This window comes from Rutidosis leptorrhynchoides, unplaced genomic scaffold, assembly GCF_046630445.1.
Source record: "Rutidosis leptorrhynchoides isolate AG116_Rl617_1_P2 unplaced genomic scaffold, CSIRO_AGI_Rlap_v1 contig349, whole genome shotgun sequence".
NCBI lineage: Eukaryota > Viridiplantae > Streptophyta > Magnoliopsida > Asterales > Asteraceae > Rutidosis > Rutidosis leptorrhynchoides.
In genome coordinates this window covers 19,171-42,281 of record NW_027266587.1, presented here as the reverse complement: position 1 = coordinate 42,281, position 23,111 = coordinate 19,171, and the positions used below count along the sequence as shown (strand labels likewise).

Genomic DNA, 23,111 nt, shown 5'->3' with positions numbered 1-23,111 from the left:
TGCGGCAATTTATAGCTCACCTCTGCATAATCAACTTTCCCTGCAGTCTCGAAAATTGTTTGGGTGACTAAATTTCAAAGCTCTTTGCAATTTTCTTGACCATTTCCTATAGCTAATTCAGCCCTTAACAACGACCTGTTTGTAGATAATGCCTGCCAGATGCACTTAGAATATGAGAAATCAGTTTCGAGAAAAGATAGTGGCAAAAATCAACATGCTATTGAGATATAACATGCATGATTGATGAAATGAAGTGGAACTACATCTTCCTGCGAACGTCACTTGCTTCTCGCCTGATCTTCTTTTTCTCTACTTCCACCAGCCAGGGACATCTCGAAAATTAGCCGAAAAAGACGGCCGCCTAGGGCCCAAAAAATAAAATGTTAAATGTATATGTGAAAATAGCCCCAAAATTTTTAAAACGCTATACATTTATATATCAAAAGGGCCCAAAAAATTATATACTTAAAAAAACACAAAAATATATGTTAAGAAAAAAATAAATTACTCTTATAATTTAACTTAACATTTTGTTATAAATATTTTTTATTAAAAAGTGTCCCAATAAAGAAGAGTTACTCAAATGATTTGCAATACCTCCCATCAAAATGCAATTCCTATTATTGATTAACATCTCCTCTCCTCCCCACATCACTCTACCTTTTAATTTTTTTTTTCTGCTTTTGATTAAATATATATATTTTAAAATATTCTTAAATACTTATATAATTCCTTAAATAATGTAACGAAGTCTCTAAAAAATTACATATGCACGCTCTATTAAATAATCTTTATTCAAATATTTAAACTATAACTTTATTATCCAATTTTAATGAGTTCTATTAAATCAAATTTCAAAATGTTCACGATGCGACATTAAACTAGTGTTTAAAAATATGTTTAATTTTTATTTTTAACAATTTGGTTAGATGTATTTAAATCGTGGATGATATGTTAAAAAAATACTCCATCATATTACTATTGTCGCAATTGACATTGATCATTATTTTTCAACCCCGCCTGATATTTGTTTCAACGTCAGTGCCAATATAAGTGCCTCAATTTTTCGCTTCGCCTAGGGCTCACGATCTGTTGAGACGCTCCTGCCACCAGCTGCAACTTCTTGATATTAAATTCCTGTAGATATAGCAAAACGAAAGAACGATCTAGCTTTACGATCAATTCCAAAATCAATCTCGCCACAAACAAACAAATAAGAAAAATAAAAAACCTAATGTGGCAAACCTCTTCAGCAGAGATGGAGATCTAATTGGCTTTCTCTTCATCTTCTTGACGAATGAACCTTACCATCTGCTGGATTTGCTTAGAGACTTCCGCATCGTTTATACAAAATTGATTACAGAAATTCAATCAGAGGAGCCCAACAAATTCAAACGCCATCCCACCGTCAGAGAGCTGTGACTCGGAAATTTAGACGCCCAACAGAAATAAAAGAGAGATTTTGAGAGTCGTGATTTGCTATTTGATTCATGGATATGGATTTAAAAAATGGCTATGTGATTTGAATTTTTTGTTTCAATTTCCCACAAATTGAAAGTGAGGTTGAAGAAGAGAGGAAGAGATCTTCATTTCACGCCAAAAGCGCGTGTGACGCTACAGGAAAGAAAGACTGACGCATGTATGTCAAATGACCAAAAAACTCTTAATATGTTTACAATTGGAAGTTATTATAGGTAAAATGATGATATGTTTTTATTAGGAGTTGACATGTGTCATGTTGCGAGAGAGACAATAGGTAGTGTCTCTCCTTTATAAATTAAAGTGATTTGTTGCAATACTCTTAAAAATAAAATAATCGTGGATTTTCGCAGTCTAGTGTAGGCCTCGGAATCGCTAGAATTGGACTTGCCACCAAAAGAGTTATTGGCCCATATGTTTAATATTCTTTTTTGAATTGGGCTTTCTCTTTAAATTGGGCTTTCTCTGACGAACTTCAAAAAATTTCACGAATGGGTTATTCCTATGTTTATTCACAGCCCATATGCCATAATGGATTATTTATTGTTTCTTTATTTTAGTTTTGAAACTAGTATAGTATTCCCTCAATCATTAATTAATTGTCATGTATATCATTATCACATTTTGATTTGTGATTTGAATTACTAATAAATTTTAAAATAAATAATCAACACGCTGATTAGTTATTCCAAAAAAGAAAAAAACAAGAGAAAGTATATTTTTCTTTTGGATATCTTGTGTTCCAATAGTTTATAGTTAATGTTCAACCTCACGAGAAAGAAAATAGATTAGAATTTTTTAACCATTGAGGCATGTCCTAATTTGCCAGAGAAAGTAATTAAAACTATACATTCCTCTCAAAAGAAGTTCCAATGGTTTGGATGATGAATATTAGGACTTCATCATATATACATAAATTTACGAGGAAGGTGTGGGATAAACATTAGTGGATTATAATTTATACGTACATGAAACAATTAATGATTTAATGGATGAGTACATTATAGTAGAAACTTAAAAAAAAAGGAATGTAAAATATTTATTCAACTTACAATTCCATCAATCTTATTTGGATTCACGAATTTCCCGGACTTCATTCATAGAAGATTTCAATCTTTGTCAATTAGTGGCAAGTGAGAAGCAGTACTACTAGTCTCGTCGGGATCTTCCAACGTATTAACGTAAATACAATGACACCGATCGAGAGATGCAAAGAACGTCTCTACGAAGAAATTGAAAAGCCAAGAAGCCACTGATCCACAGCCTGTTACCGGCCATCGGACAAATTTGCTCGGCTGCTCGATGGCATCGTCATCATCATTTCTTCCAAGTTTAGAATAGCAACATTTTGGATTTGGGCAGCCCTTATTATATGCCGCATTTGTATCCATATTAAATTGTCAGCTTTTGAGAAGGAATTAAACTTCAAATAGCTAGGTAGCTATTAATCATTAGGTTTTTATTAATATTGGCCTAAAGTAATGAAGGAATCATATATACCTTTCAATTACTTGCCAGCTTTTGAAGGTATACTTGTGAAAAGGGCAAGGTACCACAATTAAAACTACTACTAACTGACATGTTTTTGTCAAGCTGTTTTTGGTTCTAATAACTTTATTCCAAAATAAACCACGCTCTATATATGAATTAATTTGTTATCACTATATAATTTTTATTTTTCAACTCAGCATAAGAAGAATCACGTACTACTCTCGATACTTCAAACTTTAAGCTGCCACTGATCAATGATCATCATATATAATTCAGTGGTGTAGCCTTTATGTTTTTAGGGTGTATTCATTAAAACATGATTCGTATAACTTCAAACATTCTAAAAGAAAAAATATTTTTTTGTCATTTTTAAATTTAAAATATGTTTTTTAAAGATGTTTGGAACAAAATATGTCATTAATTCTCCAAATACAAAACGATCATAGCTAAGTTAATTACGTACCATACTTGAGTTTTGAATTTTGAGCCACAACAAGTGAAAGTAAGGTCAAACTTAGTCAACCTGTTGGACTAGTACTACTGATCATTCAAAGGAGTGTAGGAACGGAATGAATCCAAATCCATGTTGTTTTCTCCTCATTTTTATATTTTAGGTGAAGGTATCATCTTTGAGGTCAAATTTAATTCCAAACTGTCCTCATCACGATCGACTAAATACAAAAATACTAATTAAATATTTAGAACAAGAAAATCCAACTAAGCGAAAGTGGTTCTCAGAACTTTTATCCTTTTTGATAGGTTAATTGTTATCATGTGTTGCATGTCGTTTGGATGACAGATTTCTATCGCTGTTTTTGAATTATTTTTTCGATGCTCAATCAGCAAATTAAGTTAGGAACTGACTGAAAAAGATAGGAGCTAGCTAGAATGCCTTGGAACTTATGTGGACTCTCGAGTCTCGACGTACTTGTGATATCTATTTTGTCTATACTTATAAGACTTTTTGTTAATTAATGAATGGTGCAAAAGTTCGTAACTTATAGTCAGATATCCTATTGGTGAAGGCAATTTCATCAAATGAATTCCACGAAAGTCGGTTGGTGGGACAATCGAATCGACAAGAGAATTTCATCTTGCAATTAACCTCATACCACATCCTTTTTTGTTAAGACTTTTTTTTTAATCCTTTTGAATTTTCACTGATCAGACGTTTTGATCAAGAATTAGCAATTTAAAGAGATTTGGTTTGATGTATATAATATTCATAGAAATTATATTGTATATAATCCTTTTTTTTTCTTTTTTTTGGAAATTCTTTGTTTGTGTTGTTGAATAATTTTTCCGAAAATTTCGTTTGCGAGGATCATGATGAGAAACCAAGGGTGAGGTGCTAAGCCATCAGGACCATTCAACGTGAAGTTTTTCGTTTCTAATATGATGGATTGTTTGATAGCTATCACCTCTTCCGCAGTTACTTACTTGATCAATAGATAGAGCTTTCAGACTCTCTTTCGTCGTATTGCTTTGTCTATTATGGATAATTTTCTCCTCTCAAATATCATTATGGTGGTCATAGTGTTTCTCCAGTCCTTTGTGCCTTTGGCATGCATGTGATATTTTAAAATGGTATCAGTCCATTGACTAACGTCAAAAATTCTGGGTGAAGGACAAGTTTTGACTATTATAGATGGTTAACAAAAGTTAAAAGCTTCGAAACCTTCTACTCCCAATCCGAGACGACCATGGTTGTGGCGATATTTTTATATACGTGATGATAAATCTGAGTATTTCTTTCATCTTGTTTATTTTTGTGACTATTGTCACATTGACAATTCTAGACACAATCTACTTTATCTTCATCACCATGTGTACCATTGGATTCGTTGACATGGTCCCGAATAATATGTAAAGCAAGCTTCTCATGTCTTTTCATCATTATCTCTTGTAGATTCATAGATCATATCATTCGCGGTCTAGTTAGATGTTTGTGATATGTTACTAGGTTTTCTCATTATTTGCCCTAAGTTTAGTGGGTTCTTAATCGATCTAGACAAGGGATCAATGAATGTGACGATCAAGTTGATGTTAGCATCCATTGAGGCTTTCCTCTATGTCACTATTGCGGCTTAGCTAGACAGACGGTGCTAGTGTTTATTTCTCTGTTGCGGTCTCTGTTGCCGCAATTGGTTCTGTTGGTTATGAGGACTACTCATTGATATATAAAATTACTTTATGTACTGATCAATAAGCCACTATATATCACTTGTGAAAACACTCTAAAATTTAATGCTCCTCTAAGAATTGGAGTTTTCTTTTGTAGCACAATAATTACTCGTGTAATCAAATATTTGAAATGACAATAATTCTGGAATAGTAAAAGTTAGACATTCAATAGTTGAACTCAATCATAGAACAGTGAAGTTGAAAATTTGGTGTGTGTGAAATATTAATTTGATTGCCTGATCTGACAGGTTGTCGACCAATGCTGCCTTGTCTAGTTCGATGGATTGTTTTGGTCCTTTCATTAACCATACATGGTCTTGCATGTACTTTTGTGCTCTAGCATCCTCTACATATCTTCATTTTAACCGAGAGAATAGGGAACCTTGTTTTCACACAACTCTTCAAGGTCAAAAGTGATTTTTGCATATGACATACACTAGTCCACTTTAGCTAAAGTAGTTGTCAGTATATTTAATGTTTATTGACCTTGGAATGCTCCAAGCTGTTTTTATGGAGAACCTAGAATTAGGGCCCGATGTTAGAAATCCTTGCATTCATTAATAATGAAAGATATATAAGTAAAATCAATTCCAAGTCAAGAACTATAATGGATAATGGATAACATGGACAAATTGCCTTAGGCCACAAAATAATTATTATAAACACTAGTATATATATGTACACACATTATTCATAAGTTTCAACCCTTATCATTACTAAATAGTCCCTTTCATTTTAACATATATTTGAGTATTGAGAGAGCCTCTAAGTCTCTAAAATTTAATGATAGTTGAGTCAAACATGAGTTTATCATAAACAAAAATAGGCATGCAGTTGGTTTTCAACTGTATCAAGTGGCTTTACCAGCCGAAAGGTTTAATTTGAACAAGCATGCTTTCGAGAGGCTATGTGATTTAATTTTGACCAAGACGAGATCAAGCTTTCGGTTATAGAGATAAGTCCCTTACACAAACGTGACTAGATTCTCTAAATCCTTTTGTGTTTTCTAGCCACAATAATATTATCATCTTTAATTGGTCAACCCTTATAAACAAGCTTGGCGTCAATTAATTAAAATTATTTATTGTCACGGACTTTAGGTGCCTTATCAAATCTATAATATGGTTGGTTTGTAATGTGTACACGAAATATTCAAACCTATAAAGCTTTCTTCTTTACACATATGTATATTTCAGCCCGGCGTGCTCATTAAATTGCAATTTGGCATATGAAAGGAATGATTGATGATACGTTCATAAGTATACACCGTAGGTAGATGATATAATATTTAATTAATTAATAAATAAATAATAATATTACTGTAAATATGTAATGTTTGGAATTACTTGTCTCTTCAATAAGAAAAATGTAGGAACCACGTTTTAGTCCACCAACTCTGTACTTCGTTACAATTTAATTAGTTGGTGAGCTCCTCCCTCATGTACGTAGTCCATACATATCAAATGAAACTTTTGAAAGTGTATTCCGACTGAAACGATAGGTTAGTGTAACTGTGCTAACGGTGGCAAGTCAGCACAGAATAATAAACACAGTGCAGAAAAATAACAACGATATGTTCACGCAGTTCGGTTTCCCTACTCTGCGGGGCCTAGCCCAGAGGTAAACGATATTCCACTATTCTTGTAACAATAGGACAGTACTCGGGTTACAACTCGCTCATCTATAACCTACTTCCTATCTCACTAAGTGTATTTAATCGTTCTACCTAAAGCTGCCTAATCTAACAAACTAGGACTTACAACGATTTGCCTCACCAAACGGGTAAGGACTTCTTGCAACCCTCTTTCAGATTACAAGTGCCGGTTGCCTCACCAAACGGGTAAGGACTTCTCGAGACCTCTGCACGGATCACGAGCGCCAATGCCTTGTCAATCGGACAAGGACTTCCTTGCAATCCCCTAACGAACTACAAGTGCCACAAGACGATGCACTGCATACAATCAACTCTGAATAGTTGGATAAGTGCTCTGATAAGTACCAACACCAGTTTAAGAGTTCACGAACAACACGTCAATAAAACGTGAACAATATGGTGTATGAAGGCATGAAGGTATAAGTGTGTGTAAGCTCTGATCTCTCTGTGTTTGAGCTCTCTACTTCTGTCGAGTCTTCAACTCTTTAAATAGAGATCTTACCACCTTCATTAAATCGAAACCCAATCCCTTACAGAATAGGAATTGTATTCCTAAAGAATCCATACTTCCCTTTTGGTTTAGGAATCAAACTAGGAATCCTTTTCCTAATAGGATTACCATATTAAAACCAAATCAAATCAGATCTTTGAACATATTAAATCGAACCAATTAAGGATTCTTCAATTACTAGTTTCCCAATAAGACTTGTACTGCAAGAAATAGCAAATCTTCTGTAGAATCAGTTTTGACGAAAATAGCCAACTTACTGCAACTGCTGTGTGATCAGAATCAAACAGACACAGGGTTGCGACACATGCAGTTTGCTTCAACAATCTCCCCCTTTGGCATTTTTGACAAAACACTCCGTTATGATCTTCAAATCTTCATGCTGCAACGGAAGCTTCAAAACGGAATCAACAAGTCTTCACATCAATGGTAACAGCTGGAAACTAGTAGAGTGCAAATAAAATTGGACTGTGTTAACACATCTTCAGTAACACTCCAGATAACACTGTGTTCATGGATACACGATGACACAGGTGTGATTTGCACATATCTGACCGCTAGAATTTTTAACTTGAGTTATTCCTCTATTCCTCCAAGTTGTCGCTCATCCAAGATTAATCTCTCCCTATCGTGATGATTAACTAAGATCCAAGATTATATCTCCCCTTTTTCATATATCTCCCACTTTTTGTCAATAAATCGCCAAAGACTCCATGTAGGAGGGATAAACTAGCATATTGGTCAGATGATCAAAACAAATATGCAAAAGTTATTACATACCAAAAAATATCCAAGTATGTCTGTAAAATTAAATTGCACATAAAAAAGGTTTATAAGCTGAACGCTCCCCCTGAGCTTTAACTGCGAGCAATTTTTGCTTCCATGGCCATCCTTCTCTGTCTCAGTTTGTACTCAACCTGCTTTAAGAACTGCACGGTTTCTCTAGCTACTTCTAAGGCAGCAGGAGCATAAACATCCTCTTCTTCCACTGGAGCAGGACTCTCTTCTCTCTCAGCATCAGTCCCATCAGTGATATCTATAATACGCTCTCCATGAATAAGCCTTGAGGTTAGCTTGAAAGCTTCAGGCTGAATAAACTCTTCATGTTCATCGACTGTGAGACCCTGGTTGACCAGCAGATTGAAAATAGTAGCCGGGAAGACATAGTTGCCGAATTTCGTCGATTGCCCAGCAAAGAACACGATTCTATCATAGGCTAATTCCCCCAAGTTAAAGCCAATTCGTGTTCCAACCTTGAAGAGCAGGAGTCCTAATTTTTGGCTCACTGTGTTTGTATGCCTACACGGCATCTAATTGGCAACAGCTACTTTGTGCAGAGCTGAATGGAAAGCCGTTAATCCAACTGGCTTCATAGTAGAACCATCACCCGACAAGGTGTGTTTACGTACACTTGTAATCTCTACAACTATCTGGTCATAGTCCTCCGTACACCTCTCTTCTGGATTCCAGCAGGCAAACACATCAGACAGTAGTTGAGGAGAGATATTATAGTATTTACCTCTGACATATACTCTTTGATAGCTCGGAGAGTCTAGTTTGTCAACATCCTTGGGCAGGTTGCAGTAGAACTCTCTCACAATCTTCTCCACATACTGTGTGTTCCTGGTGACACTGATCCAGAGATTCTCTTAAAGTAACAGCTCTTTCATGTTGAATTCCTCTGCTTGATCTGTTTCAAGCACCTTCTTAGCAATAATGTTCTTGCTACAGGCATATGGCCAAAAGGATCTGGCTGCTTCATTAATAAACGGGCCTGTAACAGCTAGCTCAGCAGGTATATCTTCCTGAACTCCGGAAGTGGAGGCTGGCATGGATTCAATTGTCTTTAGCGCAGTCCTTTTTCTTTTCACGCTTCTCTTTACTCTTGTGTTAACAGGTGTTTCAGCAGCAGGTTCTTCTACAGGCATGTCAGTTGGACCTGTTTCTTCCTCAGAGTGAGGGATATTCGATTGCTCCCCCTCAACAGGTATCTCAGCCCCTTTAGCGGTGGTTTCCGTCTCAGCAGTATTTCGTTGCTCCCCCTCAGGTTCAGCACTCGCAACAGGTGACTCCCCCTCAGCACACGCTCCATTCTCAGCACGAGAGTCAGCAAAATCCTCTGTGCTAGCAGGATTTTCAGCAGCATCAGGCACACAGGTGTCGTCTTCTTCATCAGCACAACCCAACTTTCTGCCCTGACCGTTCGTTTTCTCAAAATCCGGACCCTTATCCACAACCTCAGATATCCCAGTAATTACAGATCTTCTATTAACCCTACTCGAAGAGGGTGTAGGATTACTTACTAAAAAAAGTGGATGTACTATCATGGCTGTCTTCGGGTTGTCGACTTCCATGACTTCATCGTCGGAGTAAAGCCTCGAGATATCCTCCGGCCTTTGTTGCGTGAAGCGTCTCCTGGGTGGTGACGACGACGAGTTCGAGGATGAAAGATTTATCGGAGCCGAGGAGGACGATGGAATTGTGCGCATGTTGGACGCAATCCGAGACGATCGTCATGCTCCGCGGAGTCTGGACGGACCTCCTCCTCTGGTTCTTGCCATTGCACTCTCTTTGATTTTTGATCTAGGGTTTGAGATTTTTGAGTGTGTTCGGGTTTGAGGGAGTAGTGTAGCACAAAATCGGAAAGGTTTGTAGTTATGACTCTGAAATTGCTTTTTCCTTCTACCTCTGCAACTTCCTTTAAATTTTTAAATTTCCGTGGGAAGATTATCTGCTACACGCCAAAACTCTAGCTATTGTGAAGGGCTATATGGGCCAAATGCATATGCTAAGCCCATCTCTTTCTTTCTTCTTCTGTATGTCCGGCTGACTTTGATCTGGGCTAAGGAATTCGTTCGGCCCATCTTCTTTCTGCTGCTGCTTAGTCATCTCCTTTGGGCCTCAGCTTATCAAGCCCAAAGTTCCTTCCTCTTGTAGAGCAAAACCACACTCTACACCTCTTTTTGTATTTTTCATTTTTCTATTTTTTCATTTTTTTTTCTCTAACTAAAGTGACGTAAAAATAAGATGGTATTATACAATGGAAGGGAAGCACTTATCTTCAGTCTCACGTAATGGAGCAAAGTCCGAGAGCTCCTCTCAAGAACTCAAAGCGACTTGCGTCTAGACTCTTTGTAAAGATGTCCGCCAATTGTTTTTCGGTTGAGACATATTCCAAGGTCACCTTTTTCTCTTCTACAAGTTCTCGAATAAAGTGGTGACGAACTTGGATGTGCTTCGTTTTGGAGTGCTGCACATGATTCTTAGAAATACTTATTGCACTGGTGTTGTCGCAGTAAATTGTCAACACCCCTTGCTCTAAGCCATATTCTTCCATCATCTGTTTCATCCAGAGTAACTGTGCACAACAGCTGCTGGCCGAAATATACTCTGCTTCAGCCGTGGATAATGACACCGAGTTCTGCTTCTTGCTGAACCAAGATACTAGATTGCTCCCAAGGTAGAAACAACCCCCTGATGTACTTCTCCTGTCATCGACACAGCCTGCCATATCAGTATCACTATAGCCAGCTAGCACTCCATTCGTATCTTTTGTGTACCAAAGCCCCAACTTTGTGGTTCTAGAAACATAGCGTACAATTCGTTTTACAGCTTTGACATGTGATTGTTTCGGATTGGCTTGGTATCTTGCACATACTCCTACACTGTAGCTCAAATCTGGTCTGCTGGCGCAGAGATATAGTAGACTCCCAATCATATTTCGATAGAGTGTAGGATCGGCACTTTCTCCTTCAGTGTCCTTTGACAAATGTTCGTTCGTCCCCATTGGCGTCCTCATTGGTTTGGCAGTCTCTAATCCAAACTTCTTAACCAGATTTTTGGCATATTTTTCCTGAGTGATCGACGTTCCATCCTTGCACTGTTTGATCTGAAATCCCAAGAAGTAGCTTAATTCACCCACCATACTCATTTCGAACTCGCTGGCCATGCTGTGGATGAATTTATTCCGTTCCTTCTCACTGGTTGAACCAAAAATAATGTCGTCAACATAAATCTGGGCTATGGTCAATTCTCCCCCTGTGATTTTGAGAAACAGAGTTTTATCAACACCATCTCTTCGATAGCCCTGTTGACATAGATATACTGACAGCTTTTCATACCAAGCTCGTGGAACTTGCTTAAGTCCATATAATGCTTTTGTCAGTCTGTACACATGATCGGGATAGGCTGGATCAGAAAATCCTTTAGGCTGCTCAACATACACTTCTTCATTCAAGTACCCATTGAGAAAGGCACTCTTGACATCCATTTGATACAGTGTGATGTTCCCATATGCAGCCACAGCGATCAACAACCTGATTGATTCAAGTCGAGCAACAGGAGCAAACGTCTCATCAAAGTCTACTCCTTCAACCTGTGTATATCCCTGTGCAACCAGTCGTGCCTTGTTTCTTGTGATATTCCCGTGTTCATCGGTTTTATTCTTGAATATCCACTTTGTACCAATGATATTGCAGTGTTCCGGTCGTGGAACCAACTCCCACACTTTGTTTCTTTCAAACTGATGTAGTTCTTCCTGCATTGCAATTATCCAGTATTCATCGGTCAAGGCCTCATCGACTTTCTTTGGTTCAATCTTGGAAGTATAAGCCACGTAATTTATCATATCTCTATAATTTTTCCTGGGTACGCCTCTTGTTCTTCTCTCGGAGATGTCACCAATGATATCTTCAGTGGAATGATTCTTCTGAACTCGTATGGAAGGGTATACATTCTGGTTTGTGACAGCAGGTATAGATTCCTGGGTGTTCCTGGCATCTGTGCTAACAGGCAATGCCTCCACACTAGGTGTGTTTTCATTGCTGCTCACACCTTCTGATCCTAATGCCCCCACACTAGGTGTGTTATCATTAGGCCGAAGTTGACTGACCCCAGGTTCACCATCCTCTTATTTTCCTATTTCAACCTGCTTGTCATCAAACACAACATTGATTGATTCAGTGATAGTATTAGATTTTTCTATAAGAATTCTATAAGCTCTACTATTAACTGAATAACCAACAAATACTCCCCTTTCACTTTTGGAGTCGAGTTTTCTTCTAGGTTCTCTGTCCTTCAACATGTAGCAGGGGCTGCCGAATTCATGGAAATATTGCACCGATGGCTTCTTCTTTTTCCAGATCTCATAAGGGGTTTCCTTGGTGTGTGGTCGAAGATACACCCTATTTATAATGTAGCATGTTGTTGACATGGCTTCTCCCCATAGCTTGTAGCTAAGCTGTCGAGCATGGATCATGGTACGGGCCATCTCTGTTATGGATCTATTTTTCCTTTCCACCACTCCATTTTGTTGAGGAGTAATAGGCGCAGAAAATTCATGTGCAATTCCACTGTGCTCACAGAATGTAGTCACGACTGAATTCTCAAATTCTTTTCCATGATCACTCCTGATTCTTGTGATAGCACCAGTTGTGTTACTCCTTTCATTGTTCAGTTTGGTGCACAACTTAATAATGACATCAGGAGCTTCAGATTTTTCCTTAAGGAAATCTACCCATGTATACCTGAAAAAATCATCAACACAAACAAACACATAAGATTTACCTCCCAAGCTTGGAGTTTGCATTGGTCCCATCAAGTCAATATGCAGAAGTTGTAGGGGCCTCTCTGTGGTGATGTAGGAAACTTTAGAGTGCTTCTGTTTTGTCTGCTTCCCTAGTTGGCAATCTCCACACGTGATGTCAGGATCATAGGTAAGAGCTGGTAAGCCTTTCACAGATCTTGTCTTTGATAGATCGGCTAGATTTCTGAAGCCAATATGCCCAAGTTTCTTGTGCCACATTTTTAAATTTTCTATGCTAGTCTTTAAGCATTTTATATCACCATCCAGAGTGTATGTGTTGTCGGTTTGTCTTGTCCCTGTCATGATCACTGCTTCTTTACTGTTGATCACCTTGCACCCGTACTTGTTGAATCAGACTTCACAATTTTCATCGCACATTTGAGCTATGCTGATCAGATTGTGTTTGAGACCTTCCACTAAGAGGACATTCTTTATCTTTGAGTTCGACGAGACTGGCAAACTTCCTTCTCCGATTATGGTATTCGAATTTCCATCGCCATATGTGACAGTCCCCTGTTTCTTATAGACAATGTTCTTCAAGTTTTCTCCTTTTCCTGTCATGTGTTGGGAATAGCCACTATCAAAATACCAATCAGCTCCCTTCTTGGTTGAGAATCTACACATGAGATTCTTTAATTCTCTCTTCTTTACCCAGATTTTTCGTTGGGTGTGATTGAAGATATCAACCTTTTTCTTAGGATGCCTTTTTGGAAGTGAAGAGATAAGTCTTCGAATATCATTCTGTCGTACAAAACACCACGGTCTTATATGTCCAGGTTTGTTGCAATAGTGACATATGATTCTGTTTTTAGTCACTCTGTTTTTGTACCCTGAACTGCTTCCTTTTTCCGTTCTTGATGGTGTGTGACCAACCCCAAATAGATTATTCTTTGGAGACACTTTATTTAGGATCTCGTCAAGATTTCCCTTTCCTTTGTGGAACTTCTCCATAGCAAGGTTGGCTTGTTCGAGCTTCTTCTCTGATTCTGACAATTCAGACTTCAATTTATCGATCTCAGTCTCGTATTTTTTAATTGTTTTGTCAAAATCCTTCCTTTCGGCTGTGAGTTGCTTTAATTCATCAGAAAGTATATGGTTGATTCTGAGAGATTCTGTCATTTTTCCAAGAAGGTCTTTGAAGGCAGCATGTATGTCTCTGTCATCATCGCTTTCTGAGTCCTCATCTGTATTCGAGTTCTCCTCTGATTTATCTGTGCTAACTGTTTCTGAGTTCACAGATTCATGGGCTGTGTTTACAGAAACATGAGCTGTGAGAGCAGTATGGGCAGAAAACTCGATTTCACTTCCACTATCACTGGATTCAGATTTGTCTTCGGACGTCTCCTCATCACTCCAAGTAGATAAGAAAGATTTCTTCTGTTTTTCAAGAGTGTTGGCACACTTGGCAGCAATGTGACCAAAACCTTGACATTCATGGCATTGTATCTTCTCTTTCTTGACTCTGGTTTTCCCTTCGCTGGATTCTCCCTGTCTGTACCGTTGACTACCTCCTCCTGTCTCTTTCTTCTGGAAGCTTCGATTATTCTTCTGGTTTGTTGAAGAGTAATCATTGAATTTTGCTTTGTTGAACTTCCTATACATCTTTCCCATATTCTTCGTTAACAGTGTCGGCTGCTCGTAAATTGGTTGTTGATCACTTGTGTTAACAGGTACGTCTTCTACTCCAGTTTTAAAAGCAACAGATATCGATTTGGACTTGTCTCTGTTCCTCATCGCCAATGTCATCTCATGAGTTCTGAGTTTACCCATAAGATCATCAAACCGCAAGTTCTCGAGATCAATAGATTCACTGATTGCATCCATCTTCGAGCTAAACTTTTCCGGTAGCGAGATCAGCACCTTCCTTACCAGTTTGGATTCAGGAATTTTCTCGCCAAGAGCAGTAGATTCATTAGCAATGTAACGAAGATTCTTTTCAAAATCAGCAATGGTTTCATCATCTTTCATGGTTAGAGTTTCAAACCTGGTAGAGATGAGATGTAACTTTGATTGCCTGACTGATTTTGTTCCTTCGTACGTGAGTTGAAGTGCATCCAGAGATTCCTTAGCAGTTTCGAAATTCTGAATGATCTTGAACACACTCGGACGTACGGCACATTGGATAACGCTAACAGCTTTGATGTTTGCTGTAGAAGTAGCTGATTCAGCTGCTGTCCATTGGTCTTCACTCTTGGCTACTTCAGCACCATTAACAGTCGCGGTAGGAGGTGTCCACAGAACCTGTGTAGCACGCCAGATATCTTCTCCTTGGCTTTTCAGGTACCACTTCATTCTGGTCTTCCAATAATAGTAATTGGATTCTGTCAATAGGGGAGGACGAATGGTTGAACCGCCTTCTTCAATTCTATCTTCCATGGTCAGAATACTCAAGATCTTTTCTCAAGAGAATTCTTGAGCCCGCTCTGATATCACTTGAAAGTGTATTCCGACTGAAACGATAGGTTAGTGCAGTTGTGCTAACGGTGGCAAGTCAGCACAGAATAATAAACACAGTGCAGAAAAATAACAACGATATGTTCACGCAGTTCGGTTTCCCTACTCTGCGGGGCCTAGCCCAGAGGTAAACGATATTCCACTATTCTTGTAACAATAGGACAATACTCGGGTTACAACTCGCTCATCTATAACCTACTTCCTATCTCACTAAGTGTATTTAATCGTTCTACCTAAAGCTGCCTAATCTAACAAACTAGGACTTACAACGATTTGCCTCACCAAACGGGTAAGGACTTCTTGCAACCCTCTTTCAGATTACAAGTGTCGGTTGCCTCACCAAACGGGTAAGGACTTCTCGAGACCTCTGCACGGATCACGAGCGCCAATGCCTTGTCAATCGGACAAGGACTTCCTTGCAATCCCCTAACGAACTACAAGTGCCACAAGACGATGCACTGCATACAATCAACTCTGAATAGTTGGATAAGTGCTCTGATAAGTACCAACACCAGTTTAAGAGTTCACGAACAACACGTCAATAAAACGTGAACAATATGGTGTATGAAGGCATGAAGGTATAAGTGTGTGTAAGCTCTGATCTCTCTGTGTTTGAGCTCTCTACTTCTGTCGAGTCTTCAACTCTTTAAATAGAGATCTTACCACCTTCATTAAATCGAAACCCAATCCCTTACAGAATAGGAATTGTATTCTTAAAGAATCCATACTTCCCTTTTGGTTTAGGAATCAAACTAGGAATCCTTTTCCTAATAGGATTACCATATTAAAACCAAATCAAATCAGATCTTTGAACATATTAAATCGAACCAATTAAGGATTCTTCAATTACTAGTTTCCCAATAAGACTTGTACTGCAAGAAATAGCAAATCTTCTGTAGAATCAGTTTTGACGAAAATAGCCAACTTACTGCAACTGCTGTGTGATCAGAATCAAACAGACACAGGGTTGCGACACAAGCAGTTTGCTTCAACAACTTTGAGTTTGACTTTTTTTTATATGTTTCCGACAGAACTCGAATTTCAATTTTAAGAAGAGAATCGGATGTATTAATCATTCGATCATATCGTGGTTGAAATTTTACTTCTTATTAACATGTATTTCCTTATTAGCATGTATTTTCTTTGTTTTAATTTTTATCAACATTATTGCCAATGCCTTCCAAAATATATATTCTGACTAAGTGTTTTAGTTTTTTAGAATCCGTTTCGTTCAGATAAAAAATAAAATATATAAAATCAGTATTTTTATGGTGTATTTGATCCGTTAATGTTGAACGCCTCTTACTTCTCTCAAGATTCGATGAAGTGACGATGTTATATAAAAAATGTTAAGGAAAATAAAGATTTATTCATTAAGAGTTAGTATTAGAATAGGAAATAGTATACTCTAGAGACTTACTTGTTCACTAAATCTCCTATTGTCTTTTTTATATATTTTGTATTCTATCATCATAATCAATAACACAAAATAATATTTCCCATCAATAAACTAACATGGTATCATAGCAAAAGGAGAAACTAGAATGATTGAAAATACATGTCATCCGCCTACATACATGGCCAAAATAGGAAGCAATTTCTGACTTCTAGGTCAAATGAAAGAAAGGCAAAGAAACTCAAAGGAACAAGTGCGTAATCTGTGACATCCATTCACATTTTCTTACCAGAACCAATCACCAAATCCCTGGTGATCATCATTGTCATGAGTCGCTGTCTCCATCATAGCTCGATATATATATTCCTTCGTAAACTTGTACCATTCACCTCCGTGCTGAGAGACGTACTTAAAGACGGACGATAGAGAAATTGCGGCCACATTCACTACCCAAAATCTTGTCGATTCACGTTTTAACTTCTCTATCGATTTCTGTATGTCAGCTTCTAACCCAAATCCTTTCTTCTTCATAGCATCCATCAAATTGCAAAACTCCTTGATCAATCCATGCTCAACAATTCCTTGGAGCAAGATTTTCCTTGTGCTTCGATCCTTTACAAAGCAAGCTGACTCATTTAACTTAAAGAAGATATTATTATCCATATTAAATTTAGAAATACTTAAAAGATTTTTCGATATTTTGGGACAATGCAAGACATCAATTAAGGCCATATTTTTGGAACTAGTCGGAATAACTCCCTTACCTGTATGAGATATTGTTAAACCAGTGCCATTACTTACTTGAACGTGATCACCACCATGATAGGGAACATATATTTTTAAGTTAGACATATCATGAGTAATATGATGAGTAGCACCGGAATCCAGGTGCCAATCATAGTGAGCAAAGTTCCTTAATGATGCAGGTGATGCAGTGAATGCAGATGGTCTACTAGATTTTAGTGTTTTGAATTTTTTATCTAACCTATTATAACATTGTGATGCTGAATGGTAAGGTCTGCTACATATCTGACAATAAACATTAGGGGAATTGTTGTTGTTGCTTCCACGACCACGTTTGCAACCAGTATCACGCCCATGGCCAGATAAGTTGTTGTAGCATCCCAGATCGACACCCTGAGTTCTTGTAGTAAAAATAGTTCCAGTTTATTGTCCCTGTGTCTGAGTATAGTGAACAGAGGAATCAAGAGCATTGCGAGCAGTTGTCATCTCCAAGTATGCCTCTTAGTCAAATTTGCAACGGATAGATAACCTTTGAATGTATTTAACATAGCAACGAAGGAATCATATTCAGGGCCCAAATTAGCAATACTAATCCAGAAAAGGCAGTCTTCATCATAGACTTTTCCAGTACATGTAATAGATTCAGCGAAACCCTTCATCTTTTGAACATATTCAATTATTGACATGCTGCCTTTTTTGGTTTGAATGAGACGTCGTCTAACGTTTATCGCCTTATTTTTGGACAGAATGGAAAAAAGTTGATTAAGGGAGGCCCAAACTGCTGCTGAAGTATCATGTACTGTAATCTGGGCTAGTACAGCAGGAGTTAGCAATTGAAGAAGCCATCCAAGCAAAAGTTGATCCTGCTCCCAGATTTGATAATTGATATTATACTCCATGCTCCCATTAACTTGAATGTATTGGGGAGGGCAAGGGATATCCCCTGTAAGAAACCCTAATAGACCATAACCACGAATAATTAGCAGAATTTGTTTCGACCATAACAAAAAATTCGAACTATTGAGTTTCATCATTAGGGCGTGATTAAAAATCTGAAGACGTGACAAGACGTTACCATTGGTTTGAGGCAACGAGAATATTCCAGATGAAGGATTTGAAACGATCGACGACGACAAGATTTGGCCGGATAAAAAATTTGAGACCACGGTTTGATTGGATGTTGACGGCGTCAAACCCTTGGTAGGAACCGACTCTGATGCCATATTAGAACTATTGATAGAAAAATATTATTTTGTGTTATTGATTATGATGATAGAATACAAAATACATAAAAAAGACAATAAAAGATTTAGTGAAAAAAAAATCTCTAAAATATATATATATTTTTAATATTAATTTTTAATGAGTAAATTTTTATTTTTCTTAACATATTCTCCTAAGTTAAAATGATAAACTAATTGTAGATGGATGGAATGCTAAAAATACAAATAATAGAATATTTTCCTTCAGATGCTCTTCGAGTGCTGAGAATGTGATCTTTATCTTTTTTATAATCTATAGTTGTATAAATAAAAAAATAAAGACTTTTTTAATTAAATAAAATAAAGACTTGCTAATATACTAGTATCTTTTTTAATGTATGTTGTTATCAAAGTTAACGTATATTTTGCGCGTAGTGTGTGAAAAAAATAAAACGAGAATTTCTTCTCTTGGTACTTCAGATTATTTGACATTTTGGACCCTTCCGCTTGGGTTTCTCTGAATATTGGGCTGTGGATTGCTTGGAAGAACCGTAATGATGCATGGGCAAATTCTTTTTGTGCTACTCCTAGAGCGGCGGCGGCCCTGGTTGAGCAGGTTAGGCTGCTAGGCTCCAGGCCAGTCAGGCTCCTGCTGGATCAGATCCAACGGCCAGGCGTTAGATGGATTCCCCCTTGTCAGGGTTCGATCAAAATCAACACGGATGCAGCGCTTTTTAAGGAATCATGCTTCTGGGGGCTGGGAATTGTGATGAGAGACCACCTCGGTGCTACAGTATGCTACAAATCAGTCTACGAGCAGGGCTTCATGGACATATTCTATGCCGAAAGCACTGCTCTTTTACAAGGAGTTTTACTAGCGTTATCCTTTGGCTTTCCTCATGTTATTTTCGAATCCGATGCATTGTTGGTGGTTAACGGTGCAAATAGCACCGACCCCTCCTTTTTGTCATGCAGGGATGTTTTAGACAGGATTAGATCTCTAGCCAAGAATTTTGTGTCTTGTAAATTTCTTTTTGTGCCAAGTTCTTGTAATAATCTTGCCCATCGCATTGCGAACTTTAAGCGCAATGGGCAAGGTTTATTGCCCCCTTCTGTGGCAGATACAGACAATCTCTAATAAAACTCCCTTCTTATATTCAAAAAAAAAAAGTGTGTGAAAAAAATATATGTATATACACATCTTCCGAATGAGTTAATTTTGTCTCGTGAGCTCCGAACATATGACAACATAATTTATAATGACTTAGTCAATGGCCACCCTGTATTCATCAAATCAAGTAATGCGTAATATTGAAATGTCAGCTATTCTAACGCTTATTATGCCACTAATATTACTAACCCAAAATTGATTAAAAAAAGTCTATATATTTGCTTAACGGCGATTGACATTTTCATTACCATCAATTGAAAATTTAACTGATCATCATCATGACGAGCTCAAAATATATCCAAGAAATATATTTTATATCACAAAATTAAAGGGATAATAATAATATTTTTGATATTTCAAATTGAATTTAATTAATAAATTGATATCTTTCAATTTTCTTTAAGAAATGGGTATTTTCGTTAGTTTTTCTAATAAAATCATACTTTCCGTCAAATATTTTATACGTGTCATCTTATAAATAGCTGCACATAAAAAATATGTCACATGTTGACTCATAAAAAATGACACGTAAGCATGGTGACTTAGAATTTTTTTGCTATCCTCACCCAACCAAATTATGGATTGAACCGAAATTTTTATATACGAATCGAACCCAAAAATTTATTTGAACCAACCCCATCCCTGCAGTCCAAAATCTTAAATCGTTTCTTCGTCTTCTTATATTCTCCAACACAATTAAAAAAAATAAAAAAATCTTCTCCGACACAAAGTTCTTACGAACACAAAAGCAAGAAGTGAAGCCGTGAAAATTGAATCGGGGATCAACCCAGTTATGATGTACAATTTCATGACTCTTGTCTCCACCGTACTTCTCCTCCTATGCATTATGCATTGCAGCTGCTGGGTCATCTTCCGTTGAAGAATCCAATCCCATCAGACTCGTCTCCGGCGGCCTCCATCACTTCGAGTCCACTATGCTCCGAGTCATCGGACGAACTCGTCATGTCTTCTCCTTCGCTCGCTTTGCTCACAGGTCAATTCACGAAACCCAATTGGAAAATAATATTTATATTTGTTTGAGATGATTATGTTAATTGGGTTGACCTTTTTTATCATTTCAGGTATGGGAAGATACTCGAGAGTGACGAAGAGATTAAGCTCAGGTTCAGGGTTTATTCCGAGAGTCTTGATCTAATTCGATCGACTAACCGGAAAGGATTGTCTTACAAGTTCGGTGTTAATCCCCAATTAAATTTTCACGGCTTCACTTCTTGCTTTTGTGTTCGTAAGAACTTTGTGTTGGAGAAGATTTTTTTTTGATGTTAATTGTGTTGGAGAAGATAAGAAGACGAAGAAACGATTTAAGATTTTGGACTGCAAGGATGGGGTTGGTTCGATTAAATTTTTGGATTCGGTTCGTATATAAAAGTTTCGGTTCATCAATAATTTGGTTGGGGGAGGACAGCAAAAAAAATTTAAGTCACCATACTTACGTGTTACTTTTGATGAGTCATGTGATATGTTTTTCATGTGGAGTTGATTGGAAAGAATTGACGGACATAAAATGATACGTATGCAATATTTGACAAAAAATATAATTTTATTAGAATAATTAACAGAAGAATACTCATTTGTTAGAAAAAATTCGTAAAATATCAATTTGTTAACTAAATTCAATTTGAAGTATAAAAGTATTATTATCTCTAAATTAAAGGGTAGAAAATTCGACTTTCTAGGGTGTTCTAGATTCTCACTACGTAACATCCGGCCGAATTAAGCTCATTGACATTTCTCTACTTCTAGAGTACTAGGAATTAATCATTTCATTACATTAATCGTACGTGATTGAAGTAATTGAAACCTAGCTAATTCACATATGAACTTGGTTTTTGAATTGCCTTCCTCTATTAATTCAACCCTTATAAAATACAGGTGATTTATGTTTTCACATGATCGATCAATATAACTCAAATATTCTCCAAGTTGTGGAATATATATTGATATTTGGTCCCTTTCGTACGTCAAATGGCTGGGACATCGTCATAATAATAATGTATGAATTGATGTAAGAAAATTTCACTCTTCAAAATTAAAATTAAAATTTATTATCTTCGTTTTCAAATAGATTTCGCTTAAAACTTCTTAGTTTCATTCAAAATTTAACGTATCTAAACAATAATAATAATTATATATTTATCTTTAAATATATTTAATTAAAAAGATAAAACTGACATTATTTGAATACGGAAGACTACATCAAAATCTTTATTTATTTATTATAATTAGTTTTATTTGTTTGGATAGTGGAATTACATATGAGAGGAGTTTGTTATAACTCCACTTCACACTATTTATTATATGCATGTCCAACCATATAGTATTTTATTGTCTTGCCTTAATCTTCATAACAGCTTGCCGTCATTGCACGAACAAGAAAATATCTACAATATCTTGTGGTGCTGCTTAATTGAATTTCATATATACAATTGGTGGTGGAGTCACTCAAATTCACGATCGAAGTCTAGATCAATTTCATAGATTTATGCTAAGGGTGGTACCTTAAATAATCTAATTTTGTTGGGCCATAAGTAGAACGAATCAATCTTTTTTAAAAAAAAATTGGTGTGTCTACGGTTGTATTTGACCTCTGTTCACTAAAATGCAGATTATTGCTGACCTTTTTCTGTCAAGTTCTCCTGAGTCTAGACTTGATCGTTTCATTGATGATGATCACAAAATTATCGCTCAGGATAGGAGTAGTATTTAGATTACGTTCTAGAATGCTCTTTACAATTCTTTATAAGTAAATTTTTTTTTAAGGTAGTTAAATTGTGAATTTCTATTGTATTTTAGGATTATTAGGAATTTTGTTGGATTAGAAATTATCTTCTTGTCCAGTGCCAATGTACTCTGTTTTTTTTTCCTTTTTTAACAAAATATTAATTTAGATGGTTGAGTCAGTTTAAGTCAGCTATCATCGATTCGTTGGATGAAACTCTATAAGAGAACCATACGTGATAAAAAATGTATTCTAAGTCGGAAAAGATCCTCTATGAAATAATATTGTCGCGTCTCATGTGTTACTATCGATAAATTGACGCGATTTACATAAATAAAGAACTTTCTACAGATACATCATTTTCCCCCATTCTTCTTTATAGTTACTTTGCTGGAAGGATCAAAGTTGGAATAAATTCGGTCTATAATTTATCAACAAAATGCTGAAGAAAAAAGCATAAAGGAGAAAAATTCTACCCAAATTTCTATCAAAGAGAAGGAAAAA

General features: G+C 36.8%; 2 protein-coding genes across 2 annotated transcripts; one reads left to right on the top strand and one right to left on the bottom strand.

Moving 5' to 3' along the window:
- Nucleotides 1-13,251: 13,251 nt before the first annotated feature.
- Nucleotides 13,252-15,276, bottom strand: LOC139883080 (uncharacterized). The gene has a single exon (XM_071867306.1). It carries the CDS (start codon nt 15,274-15,276, stop codon nt 13,252-13,254), a length of 2,025 nt encoding a protein of 674 aa, XP_071723407.1.
- Nucleotides 15,277-18,918: 3,642 nt separating this feature from the next.
- LOC139883078 (uncharacterized) lies at nt 18,919-19,834 on the top strand. Its single transcript, XM_071867305.1, has 2 exons — nt 18,919-18,986; nt 19,177-19,834. The coding sequence occupies exons 1-2, from the start codon at nt 18,919-18,921 to the stop codon at nt 19,832-19,834; spliced, it is 726 nt and encodes a 241-aa protein (XP_071723406.1).
- Nucleotides 19,835-23,111: the final 3,277 nt, after the last annotated feature.

Bases quoted from the DNA above. Each gene is read 5' to 3' on its own strand.
- LOC139883080 (XM_071867306.1), bottom strand. From the start codon at position 15,276: ATGGAAGATAGAATTGAAGAAGGCGGTTCAACCATTCGTCCTCCCCTA.
- LOC139883078 (XM_071867305.1), top strand. From the start codon at position 18,919: ATGGATGGAATGCTAAAAATACAAATAATAGAATATTTTCCTTCAGAT. The intron at 18,987-19,176 runs GTGATCTTTATC...TTGGTACTTCAG, and splicing joins GCTCTTCGAGTGCTGAGAAT to ATTATTTGACATTTTGGACC.